This window comes from Mycteria americana, chromosome 14, assembly GCF_035582795.1.
Source record: "Mycteria americana isolate JAX WOST 10 ecotype Jacksonville Zoo and Gardens chromosome 14, USCA_MyAme_1.0, whole genome shotgun sequence".
Classification (NCBI taxonomy): Eukaryota; Metazoa; Chordata; class Aves; order Ciconiiformes; family Ciconiidae; genus Mycteria; species Mycteria americana.
This window is the reverse complement of record NC_134378.1, coordinates 5,403,723-5,420,312: the sequence shown is the minus strand read 5'-3', so window position 1 is coordinate 5,420,312 and position 16,590 is coordinate 5,403,723. Positions and strand designations below refer to the sequence as shown.

Here is a 16,590-nt window from a genome sequence, read left to right as displayed (position 1 = left end):
TGTCTGGTCCCTCCCTCCTCCACCCAGGGTATTTAAATCAAGGAGTTTCTTCAGATAGCGGATTAGATTTGAATGACAAGGTTTCCCCAACTTCTTGGCTGGCAATCCCTTCCTTTCCAATATTCTTGCTGGAAATGAGGAGAAATTTGCTGTTGATGAAGCACATCCCCCAGGACTAAACCAGCAGCGAGAGACAGGGGCCGGGCTACGCTGCCCCACTGCCGGGTCCTCTTTGGCCACACTTCTGCATTAGCCCCCCTCTGTCCATGTCAGAGAGCACCGTATCTCCCCTCACAGATAACACTTCCCTTTCACAAGAAAAATAGCTTGATAAAAACCACTGAGTCCTGCTCAACTTATCACAAGAGACAAGTGAAACCAGTTTGGAGTCGGGAAAGGGCTACGTGAGCCTCTCTGGAGGATGCCCCTTCACCTCCACCTGCCTTTCCAGGCAGTCAATTCAAGTGCGTTAAAGACAAAAGGAGCACAGGCGAGATATATTTTAGACATCGCAGGCAACTGCAGCGGAGGATAACTCACTAAAAACCTGATTTACTTAACGACCATACCAGCAGCTTTGCAAAACCCGGGTGATTTCAGAGGAAGCCGGTGCCTTGCTGCCGCTCTGAGTCACGGGAAGTGCAGCGCCGCAGCCAAGCCCCGGAGCGAGGCAGGAACACTGAAATTTCCCCCAACTATTCTTATCTTGTCTCACAGTAACTCGAGGCTCATTTTCAAAACCGGGGCCTATTCAGAGCGAACAAACAAGCCACCGCATTCACTAAACCCTGCTGCGTCCAGGAAAGCGCTGTAAATCACATGCATAGACAGGGTTTACATGCAGAAGCGACAAGGAACGCGCATCTGCAATGATTTTATGGCACACCGGCACAGATAATGGTTTTATGCTCCTAAAACCAGGTGATTTAAATTGCAGGGTGTCACAGATTTTAATCCTGAGTTAATTTTTCCTCTCTTCTATGCTCTAACACATATCACCATTACCGAGAGAGCAGAACTCACAAAAATGAAATTTCCTGAAGACAGAGTAGAAGAAAATGATGTTTTCTATGGCAAATCAGTTCAACAGAGGCTCAATAAAACATGATTGATAATTAGTGTTTTCTTTTTGACAGCTAGTAGCAATTGTCTTCTCCTTAAATCTACTGCATTTGCCAATTTAAAACTAATCTGTCCAAAAATGAAACAAAACATCTGGCAAAAAATTCCCAGTGAATATTGGCTAAGATTTACAAAGTTACACACCAGAGCGTCACCTGCTACAGCATCAGGCAACTCAACAGTAATTAGGGTAGAGCTGAGATGGCCTCGTGGAAAGAGCATCAGGCAAATAGAAAATGGATGGGAGTAGCTAAATCGGTTTAGGTTTCCCCTAATAAGGGTAGATCAAAAGAAAACTAACCTGATTAGGAGGGAGAGAGACATTGATCTAGATTCACTGAGCAAAGCAGAGCAGCTATAAAGTGACATTTATGGTTCCTTTCCTTACCAGGGTCGCATAAAGCAGCCAGCATGTACCAGCGGATCTGGCCCAGATTTACGGGCTAAGGGTAGACCCTTTTAAATAAGGCCAGCTTCCCTCCCCCCAGCTTACTTTCCCAGTTAAGCAGCTGTCCAAAAAAAATAGGCCATAAAAAAAAGCCCCCCAAAATTTAATTAAATTGAGTTAAGAGATGCTCGTTGCCTGTTGGCAGTGCCATTCTCCCTGCACCGGGCAGCTTGTCCTGATTACGGGCAGGTCGAAGCCTCATTGCCAGACCAAAGGCTTTTGGCTCAGCCCATTTCAGACAGCGGGAAGGGCCACGCAGGAGGGATTTAGTTCAAGCACGGGCTGTGCCCATGCGTGGGTCCCCAGGCGTCCCGCTCCAAGGACGCAGGCCGGTGTGGTTACGTGGTCCCTGATACAAGCCGGCATTCAGACCGAGGCAGGGCACGGCGGTGCTCCGCCCCAGGGATGCTCGCAGCGCTGAATCCTGTGGGAACAGGGTGCCTGCACGCCCCAGGGCACCGGGCCTGCCTTCCCAAGGGACGCCCGATGCAGCTCCCGGTACCTGCACCAACCGTGGCGTGGCCAGGGCACCTGGGAGCCATCTCCTCCCCCAGCCAATCCTCTCCCCCACAAGATGTGCTCGCTGTTATCCACCACCGCTTACAAGGGGCTAATTTTAGTTCAACGCAGCCACTCAGTGCCTTGCTGGGCACCTGGGCTCCTGCTCCACCGGTCACTTGTTAACTGCTACCTGAAAACCCGCTGCCATGCACAGCACAGCTGAGGGGCTTCCCACTAGCACCGGGGCCAGCCAGCGCAAGCACCTTTGCAGGGAGATGGATGCAGGGAGCCCCTTGCGCACCCGCTCTCCCCAAACCCCAGGGGAGCGACTCGCTGCCCAGGGCTGATGACAGCACAGAAAGCTCCCCCCACCAGCAGTCTCGGAAAGGCTGCCCTGGCCGCGTCCCCGCACGCTCCTGCCCGTCCCGCTGCTCTCTGGAGCTGTGCGCGTCCCAAGGGATGCACAAGCACAGGTACGCATTTTCTTTCCAAAGCAAATACCCCCCCCAGCCCGTGACACTTCTGCTCAGGTTAAACGCCTAAGCCTGCGAGTCAGCATTTTACACGATCACTCTGTACACCACAAATTGTGCCAAATCTAATGAGGTTTTTGTTGCTCCAGGAGGCTGTCCCAGAGCCAGGGACAGGCTGCACCGCTCCCCCTCCTCCTGCACCGTGTGCATTCTGCTCCGGCAAGGAGAACTCCAGCCTTCCCTTCGCCTACCCCACAAGCACTTCCACCAACAAACCCTCTCCAGTCTCAGCTCTGTCACCCTGCTTGCCTTTGCTAACAGCCCTCGGAGCCGTCACGATGAGACGGATCGTTCCGCACAGAAGCGCGACCCTCCCGTGGCACCAGGAGCATGCAGAAGCGCAGAGGGCTCCCCGGCCCCGTGCAGGGAGGCACTCCTGGCTCTCCTGCTTCGAAGGCGCTCCTGCTTTCCTGCCCGCTGTGGGAAGGCAGCCTCCCACCCAGCAGGCCTGCCGCGCTGCAGGCTTCTACCACAGCTGCGGAGAATTCGGAGCTCCCAACAAGAGCAAAGGGATGTCCACAACAAAACAGCCAGTGCCCAATGTCCTCTCTCATATTTTAGTGAGAGATAATAAAAGTAGCCAAGGCTTTGCATGAGTGTCACCAAACCTCCACGTTCATGCACAGGTCAGATGCTATCTGACACCTCCCAAGGAGCTGATACTGAGTTGGACATTACTAGAATCTAAGAGAGAAACTGCTTTGAGACAGGGCAAAACTGCAAGACCAACTTTGCCCACTGCAGTGTGAATAAATACCCTTCTTTTGCCCCCCAGTCCCAAGACCCCACGGTCTGTGGGTGACAAAGCTGCTATTTTTGTCTCCCAGCTACACAGCAACCAGTGTTGGTGTCTTAGCCCCTCGAATCAGCCTGCTGGGTTTTGAAACGCTCTCCAGCATCCCAGCTGTGGCATCTCGGGACCTCCACGCGTGATGCTCCGTGGAGGAGCTCTTTCCAGAGGGCACAGCAGAGACAGGACAGCTGGCGAACGAGGTGCCACAGCAATAAGCAGCATGTTGCAAGGAGGAGCTTTAAATAGATGTGAGCAGCTCAGTGGGTAGGTAAAAAGGATCCCCCATTTCTCTCCTGTTCCACAGCTGGAAAACCCACAGCCCCTTCCTCTGGGAGGGGAAGGAGGAGGGTGGGGAGCCCACGGCACCAGGGCTGGTTTCCAGAACCGGGTACCGGCTGCCACAGGGAACCACTCCTCCCCACAGCAGAGATGCGATGTACCACTGCTGCTGGGAACTCCTGGTGCTGACCGGGGCAATCCCCAAGGGGGACAAAATGCCATGTCAGTATATTTTCATACTGTGGGGTAGGAGCGCTTAACTGGGTGGTCTTTATACCAGCATCCAACAGAAAGTAGCTGAGCATTTTTCAGATGGACTCTGTATTCTTAAGGAGCACAAATGCATTAGGTGACCAAGCCAAACTGACTTCAGTAGAAGTTAAAATATCCAAGTATCTTTAGAGATCTGTGCCAAAATCCTCAGGGAGTCACCAGAAGCCCCCAGTTAATGGTAGCTGAATGTGCTCCTATCAGAGCTGGGCCCAGGAAGGCTGAATGAGCATCGTGTTTCTGGAAGCTTTCAAACCCAAGAGACTAATACAAGGATCAAGCAAAGCCAGATGGCCAGACCTCTGTCTCGTCACCCTTGCACTGCTCCACACACGGCTCCTTCCACCTCTCGCTGCAATTCAAGCTGTCAATCCCACTTCACAGGAGGAAGGCAGTCAACAAATATTGCCCTTCAGGTAGAAGACAAGTTTTTGAATGTAAGTGAAGCAAGAAATATTTCCTGTTCCCTTGTTCCCCTTAGGGTAACCGGACAGATCAACACTGCAAATATTCCTGCTACTAAACACATGGGAAATCTCAGAGCACTGAGTGATACAATGCAATGATGACCCAAATCTTGAATCCACGCTACAGATTCGATGCTGACCAGTACTCAAATGACAGTTTTCCTTGCTCGGAAGAGTGATGGAAAACTGCCACAGATGAGAATAATTTGGGTCATGGGGCAGAGCGGCAGCTTGTTCATAGCTATTTCACAGCTGCATGATTAAAGCTATGGAAGAATAAATTTACTATGAAAGCACCCAAGGAATCCTGCTTAGATGCCCTTTAAGATGAAATTTTAAACTCACTGGCCCTTCTAATAAAAGCAAAATGGACTTCCAGCACCTCTCCCTGACCTGCTGCCACCTACCAACCCAGATCCGTTGTGTTTTTTGCACAGCATCCGGCAGCAGGTTGGAAGTTGACTGGTTACAGCCTAGACTGGAGCTTCATATCACATTCAGGACTTGCATCATTGTTGACCGTGTTGATCATGTTTTGACAGCATCAGCTTTAGGAAGAAAGAAAACCCTGTGATCAACTGCCTGACAGCCAGGAGGATGTCACTGCAGATCCACGGGGACTGTCCTCCTTCGCTGGAGCTCTGGCTTTTTCTAATGCCTGCTATTTCAGGCTACCAAACCCAAATTTTAATTAAAAGAAGAGTCCCATTTAAGTTCCCGAGAAGCCCTGCTCTGGCCTTGCTAATTGAAGACAAACTGACAGGATCTGAAGTGAAAAAATAAACCAGGTCTGAAAAGTTTGAGAGTCACAGAGAGAGTATGAGCTCCTAAGTAGGCTGAAACTCGCTCTCTGCGGGAGCGCCACGTGTCGGCCAGCCCCAGGTTTCTAAGTGAGGTGCTGGTCTCTGTAGAGCTGACAGACGCTCCAGAGGGTTAATCACAGCACCCCAGTTCGGGTCTCACCTGTCTCCACTGCCAACACTTGAGAACTGAACCCAACATTGGTAGACAGATGCAGAAAGTGCTCTTCTCGCCACGTCCTTAATGCGAGTGAAATGGCTGTCCTTTACCGCAGGGGCATTGCTCCCTCCCCTCTCCAAGCTGCTGAGAGCTGGTATGGATTTCCAGGTGACTTCCTTATCCCAAGCCGCTGGGCAGACCGCAGATGTCCTGCAGCAATGAAACCTCAGTGCAGCAGAGCTGCTCCATTCCTGGGCAAGGACTGCATGCTTTCATTCGAGAATATTCTGCCAGTAAAATGTTGATTTTTTTTACATAGAGGATGCTTCAGATTGAGTAATTTGAAAGACTTTGTCTGAATACACCGAGCCATCATGTCTCACTACATTCAAGCCTTATCATTTCAACCTGAACCATGCCAGTATCAGCACTCGATCTCCAACCTTTGCTGCTCTGAAGCAGACCAGAGTGGAAATACTTTGAAGGTGCCAGAATCTCCCCCACCCACTCAAAACGTGGATGCTTCCAGACACATGTAGGTGTAACACAGGACAAAATACAAGCTGTGTGCAGATAACGCTTCTCTACTACGGAAACCATCAGCTGCCAACCAGGTTAAAACAGGGCTGGTGAAACCAACGGGAAGGGTGTGAGAGAGACTTTTAGGGTAATTCCTGCTCTAGTCTCCCCTTTTTAGAAGCAGACACTCTAGCAGTAGTCCTTAGGAGGAAAAAAAACCCCAAAACTGGTGTTTTTTTTATTTCATGGTTCGTTTTGTTTTTTGCTTTTTTTACTAATATGATCTCCCTTGTCACCCCAGGTAAAGGCACAGAAATTGAAATGAGACTTTGGAAGTTTCCCATTGCAATTCAGAGCTTGGTGCTCTTACGCTCAAGACAGGGACCGCTCCTCTGTGCCACCTTGAAAGCAAAGCCAGGCAGAGCTGAGGAGCCCACCAGGAGAAAGGGAATTGAGATCTAGCTTGAAATCCTTGGCCAAACTGACAGACGCTGCAAACTGCTATAAAATGTATACGGAGCATGAGAAACACAACCGAGCAACTAAAGCCAGTTTCCGACATGAATAACGTTTATAGCCAGTCTGCCTCACGCTATCTAGGGAATCCGGAGGCCAAATTCAGCAATAAGCAGTTGCAAATTGCAGGGACCTCAGTGGAAACTGCATCCGCTTGCACAGTAGCTGCACATGGGCTCTTGTTCCCCGAATTACAAGGAGTGCAGGGTGCCTGATTGCATCTTGGCTCTTGATTACAGAGGCATCAGCAGACAGAATTAAACAGTTTGCTTCCTGGCCTATTTAGCATCCTTTAGGTGACGGGTTAGAGGGTAGGCAAGGCTTCAGAGACATTTTTAACAGTTGTGCCAGAATCTGACTTTTTTTTTTTTTAATTATTTTTTTGTCAAGACGTTTGCAGCAGGTCATAAGGTTTCCCAAAGATCTGTCCAGGCTCCAGAGGAAAAAAAACAAGCAGCAAAAGTGTATGTAAAAGCAGCTCTGCACTAGGTTATAAGGCACTGCCTGAACCAGCTGCCATAGCAACTGCTATTAAAGAAAGAATTAGAGCATTCTTCACGGAAGTAGGAAAACTCACAGTCAATAAGTGTAAGGATGGGATGCAAAGCAAAATAAAGGGGGATAAGTATAAGCAAGTGGGAAAATACGCAGAAGTGAATGAGAAGCAGGGCTGCTTGCACAGGTACCTGCTCTTGTGTTGCAGAGGTGCCTATAAATACACTAAGATACCTAACTCCAACCTCATTAGCAAGCATTTTAGATACAGTTGATCCTGCCTTGGGGCAGGAGGTAGATTACATGACCTCCCGAGGCCCTCTCAACCTCTATTTTCCATGATTCTAGGAGGAAGAAATCTACACCAGCTGCACTGACCCGAATCCAGAAAGGCGGGAATTTAAATCTGGAGAAAAAATAATAGATGTAATCCACTTTTCAAGTTCTCCTTGACCAGGAGAAGGGACAGAAAGCAGAGCCTGCAGCCGCAGCTTACAGCCAAGTTCCTCCTGTCTGGAAACTATATACAAGCACTGCGTTGTCTACTGCGTCAGGGTAAAGCAGCCACATGAGGTTTAGCCCTGCAAGAAGGCTTCACCTCCAACAATATTCATTTCCCCACCAATACTCATTTGCAAAGAAGAAGGGGGATTTGGGTTGAGGGTTTGGGTTTTTTTTTTGTTTTGGTTTGGTTTGGTTTTTTTCCCCTCAAAATACACTTGAAAACACAATGATGCTGCAAAACTCCAGGTACCAGCGAGCTCTTGGAAGTGATCAGGCTAACATCTTACGTCCTTTTGGCAGAATTGGATTCGATATCACAACACAGCCCCGCAGCGAGGCAGAGCCTTGGCTATCGGAGGTCACGGCCAAGGTGGGAAGAGAGATGATATTTCACTCCGGGTTGCTGCTGCTTATTACGCAGAAGATACCAGAGGTCTCCCACTGAGCTGCTATTTACGCTCTCTGGGTTCTCGTTGTTGGAGTGGGACAAAGCACACAGTTAATCGGAGCGTAGGAAACAGCACACACCTGGAAGGCAGCCAGGTTGCCTGCAAGAAACCCCATGGCACAGACCCCGGCGCGAGGAGCTGGCTGGGCTGTAGCGTCAGCCCTTCCGCGCCGTTATCCCACTGAGCAGGCAGCCAGGCGTGCTGCTTTTGATCCGACCCGTATCCATGGCCATCGCTGCACTTCCACGTCTTTGTCCCCCTCGTGCGATGGCAGGCAGTGATCCCCCCAGGGAAATCACAAGGACAACCAACCCGGGAAGTTACTGGCTAGAAAAAGCCACCGATATATCACCAAGTATTATCAAGCTCAGATTGGGAAGTTCTGACTTCGACATTTGGCAGCCTGGTAGATATCAGAAAATAAGCAGCTGTCCAAGGCTGTCTCCACGTCATCGGAAGCAGAGCAGCCAGGACAGGGAAGGGGAAGGTTGAACGTCAGCAATTTAGCACTTGGTTGTATGCACGAACATCCCCGGGCACCTGGTTGAATTAAGGTCCCATCGATAATCTGCCTTCAGCTGACAAAAGTCCTGACGTTCCCAGCGAAGGCGGCCGCTGCGCCCTGAGCTCTCCCTGCTGTGATTTGGCCGGGCAGGGTTTGCAGAGCAGATGGTGACCTTACATATCCTACCTACTGCACCTTGCATGCACAACCCTAAGAGTTTCAGCCCTTACTCCCCATTCTCCAGCTCTCCTTTCGAAAGGGAATACTCCTTACTCGTGGTTGCATTAAGAAGCAACCATCGACAATACTAATAAACCAAAGAAATGCCCAGTTTGCATTTAGGGGTACATGCCACCAAGGAGACACTGGTTCTGAGTTTCCCCTCCAAAACACATTGTAGCTACATTTTAGAAGCTGATTAAGTGATTTAAGCCACTTCTAGTAAGAAACAAAATCTAGGATTGGCAACAGTCATTGGCCAATCCCTCTGATTTAAAGCACCTGGAATCCAAACAGACCATCCTCACTGAAGGGACAAGTAGTTTGAATCCAATGTTTGTTCATTATCTTGTAATACTGTTACAGGATACCACTGAAAAGATTTCTTCTGTATCAGAAATGGTGGAAGCTGGCACACGCATAAAAGCCAGAAACCGAAATGATGTGAAACCAACGCATTTCCATCACGCAAGCTGAGAACGCGTGCTCTGCCAAAACAAGGTGCAAGCGGAAGGATGTGCCCACGGAGGTGGGGCTGGGCAGCCGGGCCTGCAAGAGGTTGGGATGGGGGGGTGTTTAAATTTTGACCAAAAAAATTCCACCCAGGATCCCTGCATCACCGTTTCTTAGCAAGGACGGTTAGAGCGCATTTGCGTGCACGTTTTCAGTTCTTGTTTTAGTCAAGGAAAGCAATTGCTCACCGCGCGGGGCGCAGGAGGGAGACTGCTTGTGCTATGAGCCTTGCTGTGAATCGAGAAACTCAAAACATGCAGGATTTCTGGTCTGTAGGTATGGAAAGAGTCTGTTCCCCAACTCGCACGTCTTGAAACAGCAAGCAGCGATGCTCAGCGCGTGCAACAGCCAGCACCCCAAGAACAGACGCCCCGATCCTTCTGAAAGGGATCAAGAAGAGGCTTGACCCACTGAAACCCAAGCTCCTCTACAACAGCTGGTGTCACATTTTATAAAATACATTCTGAAGTTAAGGCAACATCTCATTTTGTTATTTAAAAAATTTTAAAAAGTATTTCTGATCAAACTTTTTTGTTTAAAGAAAGGGTTTGAAAGAAAATGTTTCAGTTTACTCCATATTTGGGGAGGGAGAGGGCCTCATCCCAGGAAAACCTGAGGTGGACTTTCAGCATTAATTTCCAAACAGAAAAGTTGGCATTTCAAGCTCTTATGGAAATGGAAATAATTTCCCCACTTGATTGAAATTCCAGGAAGTCAGAGAAAAAAAAAAGATTATTTACTTGTTATGACAACAGAGGAAGTTACATATTCAATATTGCTCGTGCTCCCAGATGCCATCTAGTTAGCTGCCACACGCGAGCCACCCCTCATTGGCATCGCATCCAGATTGCATCAAAAAGTTAAATGTGGCCAAATATGTGAATCTGCTTTTGGAAGACATACCAACCGCCATTAACAAAATTAACAAAATCCATCCTTGCCAAGAGCTCCCATGCACAGCTTCCCAAAGAGGATGGCTTTCATTTCCACACCTATGGAGTTTAAAACTCAAGAAACGCCTTTATTATTGAACAGAAACTTTTAATCTCTGACTCGAGTTGTTCCCCAAATACCCAGATATACACTTAGACTGCTGGCGATAAGAGAGATTTTTTTTTTTTTCAGAGCCCTTCAAAGGGCACAAAACCCAGGAGAAAAATCTCAGACAGATAAATGCACTTGCTCATAGTCATGGACACAAGGAACCCCATGTAAAAAGCTTCAGGAGACTAATAACGTGGGTGGAAAATTAAGGCACCTCATAAAAGGTTTTTAGTAACAAGGGAACAGATCACATCAACTTGGAAAGGTTAAAGAAAGCAATTTATAGACACTAATTAGGGCCTCTCTTTAAAGTGCCTTTGCAAATGACAAGGTTGGTTTTATTCCAGAAAGGTGCAAAGGGAGCGCAGTAGGAGCTGCCTGGGGATGGCTCCTAAAAGGGCTTACCACACGCGTCATTGCCGCACATTTACAGGAGATTTAAGGGTCGGCATGAAGGGAAACGTGGGGGATGTATGTATACGAATAAGCTGTGCGATACTTATACCCTCCCCGGGGAAATCTTCTCCGCACCGGCGCAGGACCCAGCGAGCCCCAGCCTTGCTCTGCTAACGGGAACCGGTTTGCTGGATGCGAAGTCCAAGGTCGTCAACCCTGAGTTTTCGTTCACTTTCTGGCTCACCAGCCGTAAGGATCTGCACGGTTAAACTTCTGCGGAAACGCTGTTTTATGCAACGCTCTGGCTCCGACAAAGTTTTTCTTGCAGGATGAAGCGCCAGAGGTGGGAGTTGAAGGGCTTTGCAGCGACGCTTCCCGCAGCCGCGCCGGGGGGCAGCGGGCGCCCGCAGGGAGCAGCTCCCGTCCGAGAGCCGGAGAGACCAGGGCACCTCCAGCGCTGCTGGAAGGTGAATTGCTCCTTCGGGGGCTTTATTTCTCCATTGGGTCGCTGAAGGGAACACAGCTCACCCCCCAGCTAACGCAAACACCTCCAGCTTCTGTCATTCAAGCGGGAGCTCCCCCTGCAAAAGGGCCGGGTGTGCAAAGGGACTTCCAGGCAGCAAATGCCACGCATCCGTACAGGCAGCCACTTCGTCCACCTCTGGGATCTCCTTTTTCGATTTACAGAACACCAGCTCCCCTTCCCGCGCTCTGGGGCTGCTTTTACAGGAGCTCAGCGATGTAGAAAGGCCTGGACGCGACAGCCCTGCAGCAGCTGGGGCTGCTTTTGGGGACAAGGAGCTGCCCTGGAGCGACGGGACCAGCCTCCTCCCCACCGTTTCAGTCCATAACCTTGCAGGATGGCCCCAAAGGGCCACAGCCTTCAGCAGCCCTCGCGATTTCTTTGCAGTTAGTACGGTAGCTTATAAAGCATCGCTTTAGTGCATTGTAAAGCGACTCTCCTTCGCAGCCATTAGACAGCCCAGAGGCTGCATACAACACTGCAGCTCCCTGTAGGCTCTGGACAGATGAGTGTCCTCCCCTTTGCACTGTCCCCCTGCAACCAGCTCAGATCATGCCTAGAGCTGGGTGAAGGCTTGAAGATATTTCCACTTAAAGCGGTGCTTGTGGGCGATGGCTCTCCACAGCATGCCCTTCCCAGCTGCTCCGCAGGGGAGAGCAGAGCGGGTCCAGTGCGGCAACTGGGAGTGCTCTGCTCTCGCCTCAGAGCTCACCCATGGACTGTCTGTAGATATTTCAGCTTTCCAAAGCGAAGGTCCCGCTACCGCACTGCAGCCCAGGGGGACCGCTGCCCTCGGCCTGGGGTCCCTGCCCATCACCTACTTCTCCCCAGCGCGACTGTCTGCGCACATCTGCCACCAGCGTGTTGGTGGTGTGCTCCCCACCCTGGTTCTGTCAGCAGAGATCCAAAGGAGCTTTTAATAGCAGCTCGTTTGTTAAACCTGGGATATTTTGGCAGATCTGTTGCCGAAGATGCGAGGAACGAGCAGGCAGGAGCCAGCAGCCCTTTGCAGCTCCTGCCCACGCCGGGGCTGACGCTCCCCAGGAGCCTTTGCCTCCAGCCCTGCTTCACCACCACGCTGAGATACAGCGGTTCTGCAACGCGCCCAGGCACCCGTGGACTCATCAGCCATAGACAAACCCGGATTTCTTACAAGGGAAAGAAGTCCTCTTCTCCGAGGCCGTCACATTTGCAGAGCCAGAGAGGTCACAGGCTAGGCGGGAAGCTGGGGCGGCCGGGCCCGGTGGCCATGCCATCAACGGCAGAAGGAAACGGGGATGAGGGAAGGTGCTGCAGATACCTGCGGGCGCACGGGAGCCGAGCAGAACGAGCGCTGCTCTTTCAGTTACACCTGGGCGAGGCGCAGGCAGAGGACAGTGAAGTCAGCGGCCCAGGTCCTCGGGGACCCGGGGCTGCTCCCTGAAGAGCAGGGCAGGGTTTTGCCCCCACCGCCTCCACCAGGAGGTTCCGCCACAGCACAAGACACCTTCCGGACAAAGGGCCAACTCGCTACCCAGCTCCACTGTCTTTTCCCCGATTTCATTGCAGAGCACCTACTACCATCCCCTCTCCCACTTCACGAGTGAGAATGTTAAAAATACATACAAAAGTACAGAAAATAACAAAGAATGGAAACGGCACACCCGCCCAGAGGTAGCTCGGAGGTGACGCGTGCCAGCTGCGCCCCCAGCTCTCTAACCGTCCTCACGCTAACTTCTCAACTTCTTAATCATTTGTATTTCACCTCCCCCTCCGCTTCCCGCATGGAAACAAAAGATGATTCATACACCAGAATAGTCACCCGGGACCTCCAAAAGCCCACGAATTCCCTCACTTTGGCCTAGGGCACTCGATAAGGAATTTTCCCAGTTTGGCATCTGGGTTTGACTCTGTCCCCTCCTCGCCTTTATACTGGTCCCACAGCACAGAGGGGGTACGGCAGGGACAGAACCTGCCCACACACTATTTTTAGGACTTAAATTAATTGACCACAAAACAAATTGAATTTAAAAACTTGAGGCATCTGAAAAATCCAGCTACACAGGGGAAGCACCTGCGGCACCGGGGACAGTGGCCCTGCCCGCTCCGGCGGGTGGAGAGGCTGATTTTCCACCGACCAGAGAAGTGCCTTTATCGTGTTTGGTGTAACCGGCATCGCATCGGAAAGAGCGACCGATGGTTAAAGCCCGCTACCTGGGCTCGCCTATGGAGAGAGGTCAACACGGTTACAGTACCAAGAGACCTGCAGCAATGGATTTTCCCTTGGAGGAAGAAAAGAGTGAAGCTGTGAGCTGACAGCTCAACTCCTGCACCCCCAACAGCAAAGTATCCATGTCCACATGTGGTGCAAGACCGTTGTCCACCGGACCTCCGACACCAGTACATTAATGCCTGAACACACGCCAGCCTGCTCACTGCCATCGGGCTGCACAGCTACCCTCCACCAGCGCCGTGTTTGCAAACACCTCTGCCACTCGTGCATCTCTCACAAAATAAGAAAGTATTTGTAAGGCAGACGGCGAAGGAGCCTTCCTCCTTCCAAACTGCCCAGATCCAAAGCCAGAAAGTGCAGAAAGCAAAACTACAAGGCTGGGCCTCTCGCAGACCCGTCGGCCCCATCGCACCCTCCAGCCCAAGCGCTGAGCAGAGGCACCGTCGCCGCACGAAGAGGACGATGAAACGCTCGTTATCCACCCCAATGCTGTGACCTGTCACTTACAGGTGGGTACAAAACCCAAAGCCGTACCCTGCCAAGTATCTGCCAGCACAGGCAGAGGCAATACAAGTCATAAATCTGTCATCTCCGGCAACGCCAATAGACACAATTTCACAGCAGGGCTCTAGTTGGCTTCACTGTCGGGGCTCTCCTAGAAGACTACAACGGCTCAGAGTGAGAAACACAGGTTCACTGGAGCAAAGAGCTGGAAGCAACTGTTAAACCTTTAAAGCAAGGAAGAAACAAATAAAAGCCTGCAGTTTCCAGGGCATTATCACAGATCCGCTCTCTCAGAGAGAGGCTGTAAGTGCACGCAAAACCACAGACACACAGCAGGACTTGGCAAACGCTTGTAACACACCGCCCAGGCAGGCATCACCGTCCACCACCAAAGTGTTCCATTTCCAAACAGGCGCAAAACACGCACACGAGGACAAGTTACGGTGCGCAAAAGGCCTTCTCAGAAACAGGGACATGGCTTTGGGGAGATTCCTCACAAGACAAGACAAGGTCCTTGCCTTCCACTCACATACCAGGGAAGTATATACTGCTTCTTGCAAGATGCTGGAAACTAGAGCAACATTCACTAGCAGAGATGCATCTCAACTGGCCAGGTTTCCTACCCATTCCCCTGGTCTCTGCCGTGCCAAGGGATCAGGAAGGTCACACCGATTTCGCTACCTGGCAGAGCGGCAACTCCAAACGCTGCTCCAGGTCTCCTACAAGATGTGTTTTTACTTCTCTGCAGAGAAATAAGCTCTGGCTCCTCGGAGCTTACAGGTTTTCCCCCGTGCTGTGCTGAGGCTAATGGGGATTGACTTTTAGACATTTTTTTTTTTTCCCCTCCCTTCAGATTTTGAAGCAAAAGCAAAGCACTTTGATCCACTTTGAAATGGTGCAATTAAACCGATTTCTGAACAATTTACAGTTCTCTTCTACGGGAAACATTAAGCAAAGCCACGCTTTTCAGTATTTTGAATAGGGAAAAAATTCATACATCCATGTAGCTCTCAATCCAACCCCCCGCAAGCAGGGAAGCTGAAGAGATTTACACTGACATGTAAATCCCTGCGACAGACTTCTATAAAACCACTAAAAGGGGCACACCCAGAAGGCAAAGAAGGGTTTCACACCTTCCGTAAGTAGAAGGTGTGAAAAGGAAAGAGATGAAAGCCACCCCCCTTTCCCCAAATCTCGGTCATAACTCCTGCCCTATCCTGGCATTCATGCGCCCACGCCTGGTGTCAACCTAGGTTAACGCTGGTGTCACACAGTGATCTGAGGACGCCATAGCTACATCAGAGATGGCAACACTCTAGAGACCAACACCACATCAAGGCTAGTCCAGTCCACAGATCTCAACACAGCTGCCTCCGCACACCACAGCACTACATGGACCTCGCACGTAGCCAGACAAAGAAATTGCCAGACACAAGTGCTGTACCTTCCTCCAAGTCGTTCCTCAGAGAAGCCTCCAGCAGAGCAACGCTGGCTTCAAAAGACACCTTCTTTCGGTTAACAGCGTTTCTCTTCTTTTCGTGCTTCCGCTTCTTGTGCTGCATCTCCTTCTCATACTGCGCCCATTTCTTCAGCTGCTGAGCCCTCCGCTTCTGGGCTGCCCGCAGCCTCTCCAGCGTGGGCACCTTATCCAGCAGCTGCAGCTCTGTCAGGAGGTCCACGTGGGCATCCATCGCTTCTGCTGAGAGAGAGGGGGTGAAGGATGTCCCAGCAGGGACCGATGTCCCACCGCAGGTCCTCTGGATCGCAGCCACCTGCTGCTATACCAGCATCTTAAGGCCAAGCTGGGAAGGGCCCATCGCAGTGTCTGATGAGAATATGGTGGAAACCTGAAATGAGGAGGAAAGCGTGAGGGATCAAGTCTCACCATCCCGTGCAGACAAGCAACTAAGACCAGCCTGTTGGAAAGCGCGACAGGCAACACCTACCATCTCAAAAGGCAGCTCACTTAATTGTGCTTGAATTGCTTGGTTGTTCTCACTGGCCTTTGTGATTCCACGTTTCACCCACTCCAAACACCCAAGCAAAACCCTCTTGATTAAGCAGTGGTTTTAGTGTGCAATTCATTCACATCTACAGTTCAAGGCAGCTCTCTCTTATGAGCAGAAGCAAGCCCTAATGAGTAAAGATCTTCCATAGTATTTGATATTATTCCCCAGACAACTCAGAAGAGATTCAAGTACTGAGACACATCCTTCCCTCCAGCTGGCCCCTTCCGGCGTGACCATCACCCCTCGATACAGGTGTCCCCAACACCACAGCCCGGACTGCGCTGATGCACACCAGCAGCCACCCCCCTGAAGCATTTCGGCCTGAGCAGCAAAACACAGGGCAGAGGGGACCAAGACTGCCGTGGCAGAGCCCGGGGCAGCCACAGACACCAGATGAGGCCATCCAGCACAAAAAACCCAGAAGGCAGAGGCTGGAGATGTGTGGGGCTACCCGTCCGGCACCCTGAGGCCAGGCAGGTTTTTCCAGAGGAGCTCTACCCACCAGGAGCATCATCTGCGCTCTGCTACTTCATCCATCGGCCCCTTCCCACCCTAGCCCTAGTCGAGAGCGGACGGATAGGACGTGGCTCCCAGGGAGGGACTACTAACACTTAAACCACCTCAGCTACTTAAAAACATGGGGGTTTGTGTTCATTTCTCTCTTCCTTCAGGTTTTTTCTTCACCACACACTAGCTCGTTCTGGTTCTGCTGTACAGGCTCCACAAGCACAGCAACCAGAGCAGTGAAATCACAGCCCCAGACCCTCGGTGTGACCAGGGCATCAGAGACCTCTGAGCAGCGCTACCCG

General features: G+C 50.9%; 2 protein-coding genes across 2 annotated transcripts in view; one reads left to right on the top strand and one right to left on the bottom strand.

The window, feature by feature from the left end:
- The window catches only part of IFT52 (intraflagellar transport 52), a 231,549-nt gene that overhangs the window by 27,221 nt on the left and 187,738 nt on the right, over positions 1 to 16,590 (top strand). The gene's annotated exons all lie outside the window — the stretch shown is intronic.
- The window catches only part of PPP1R16B (protein phosphatase 1 regulatory subunit 16B), a 66,404-nt gene that overhangs the window by 30,700 nt on the left and 19,114 nt on the right, over positions 1 to 16,590 (bottom strand). The window contains exon 2 of the mRNA XM_075516928.1: positions 15,217 to 15,619. Coding sequence (XP_075373043.1) covers positions 15,217 to 15,463 — 247 coding nt within the window. The 5' untranslated portion in view covers positions 15,464 to 15,619. The remainder of the gene's footprint in view (positions 1 to 15,216; positions 15,620 to 16,590) is intronic.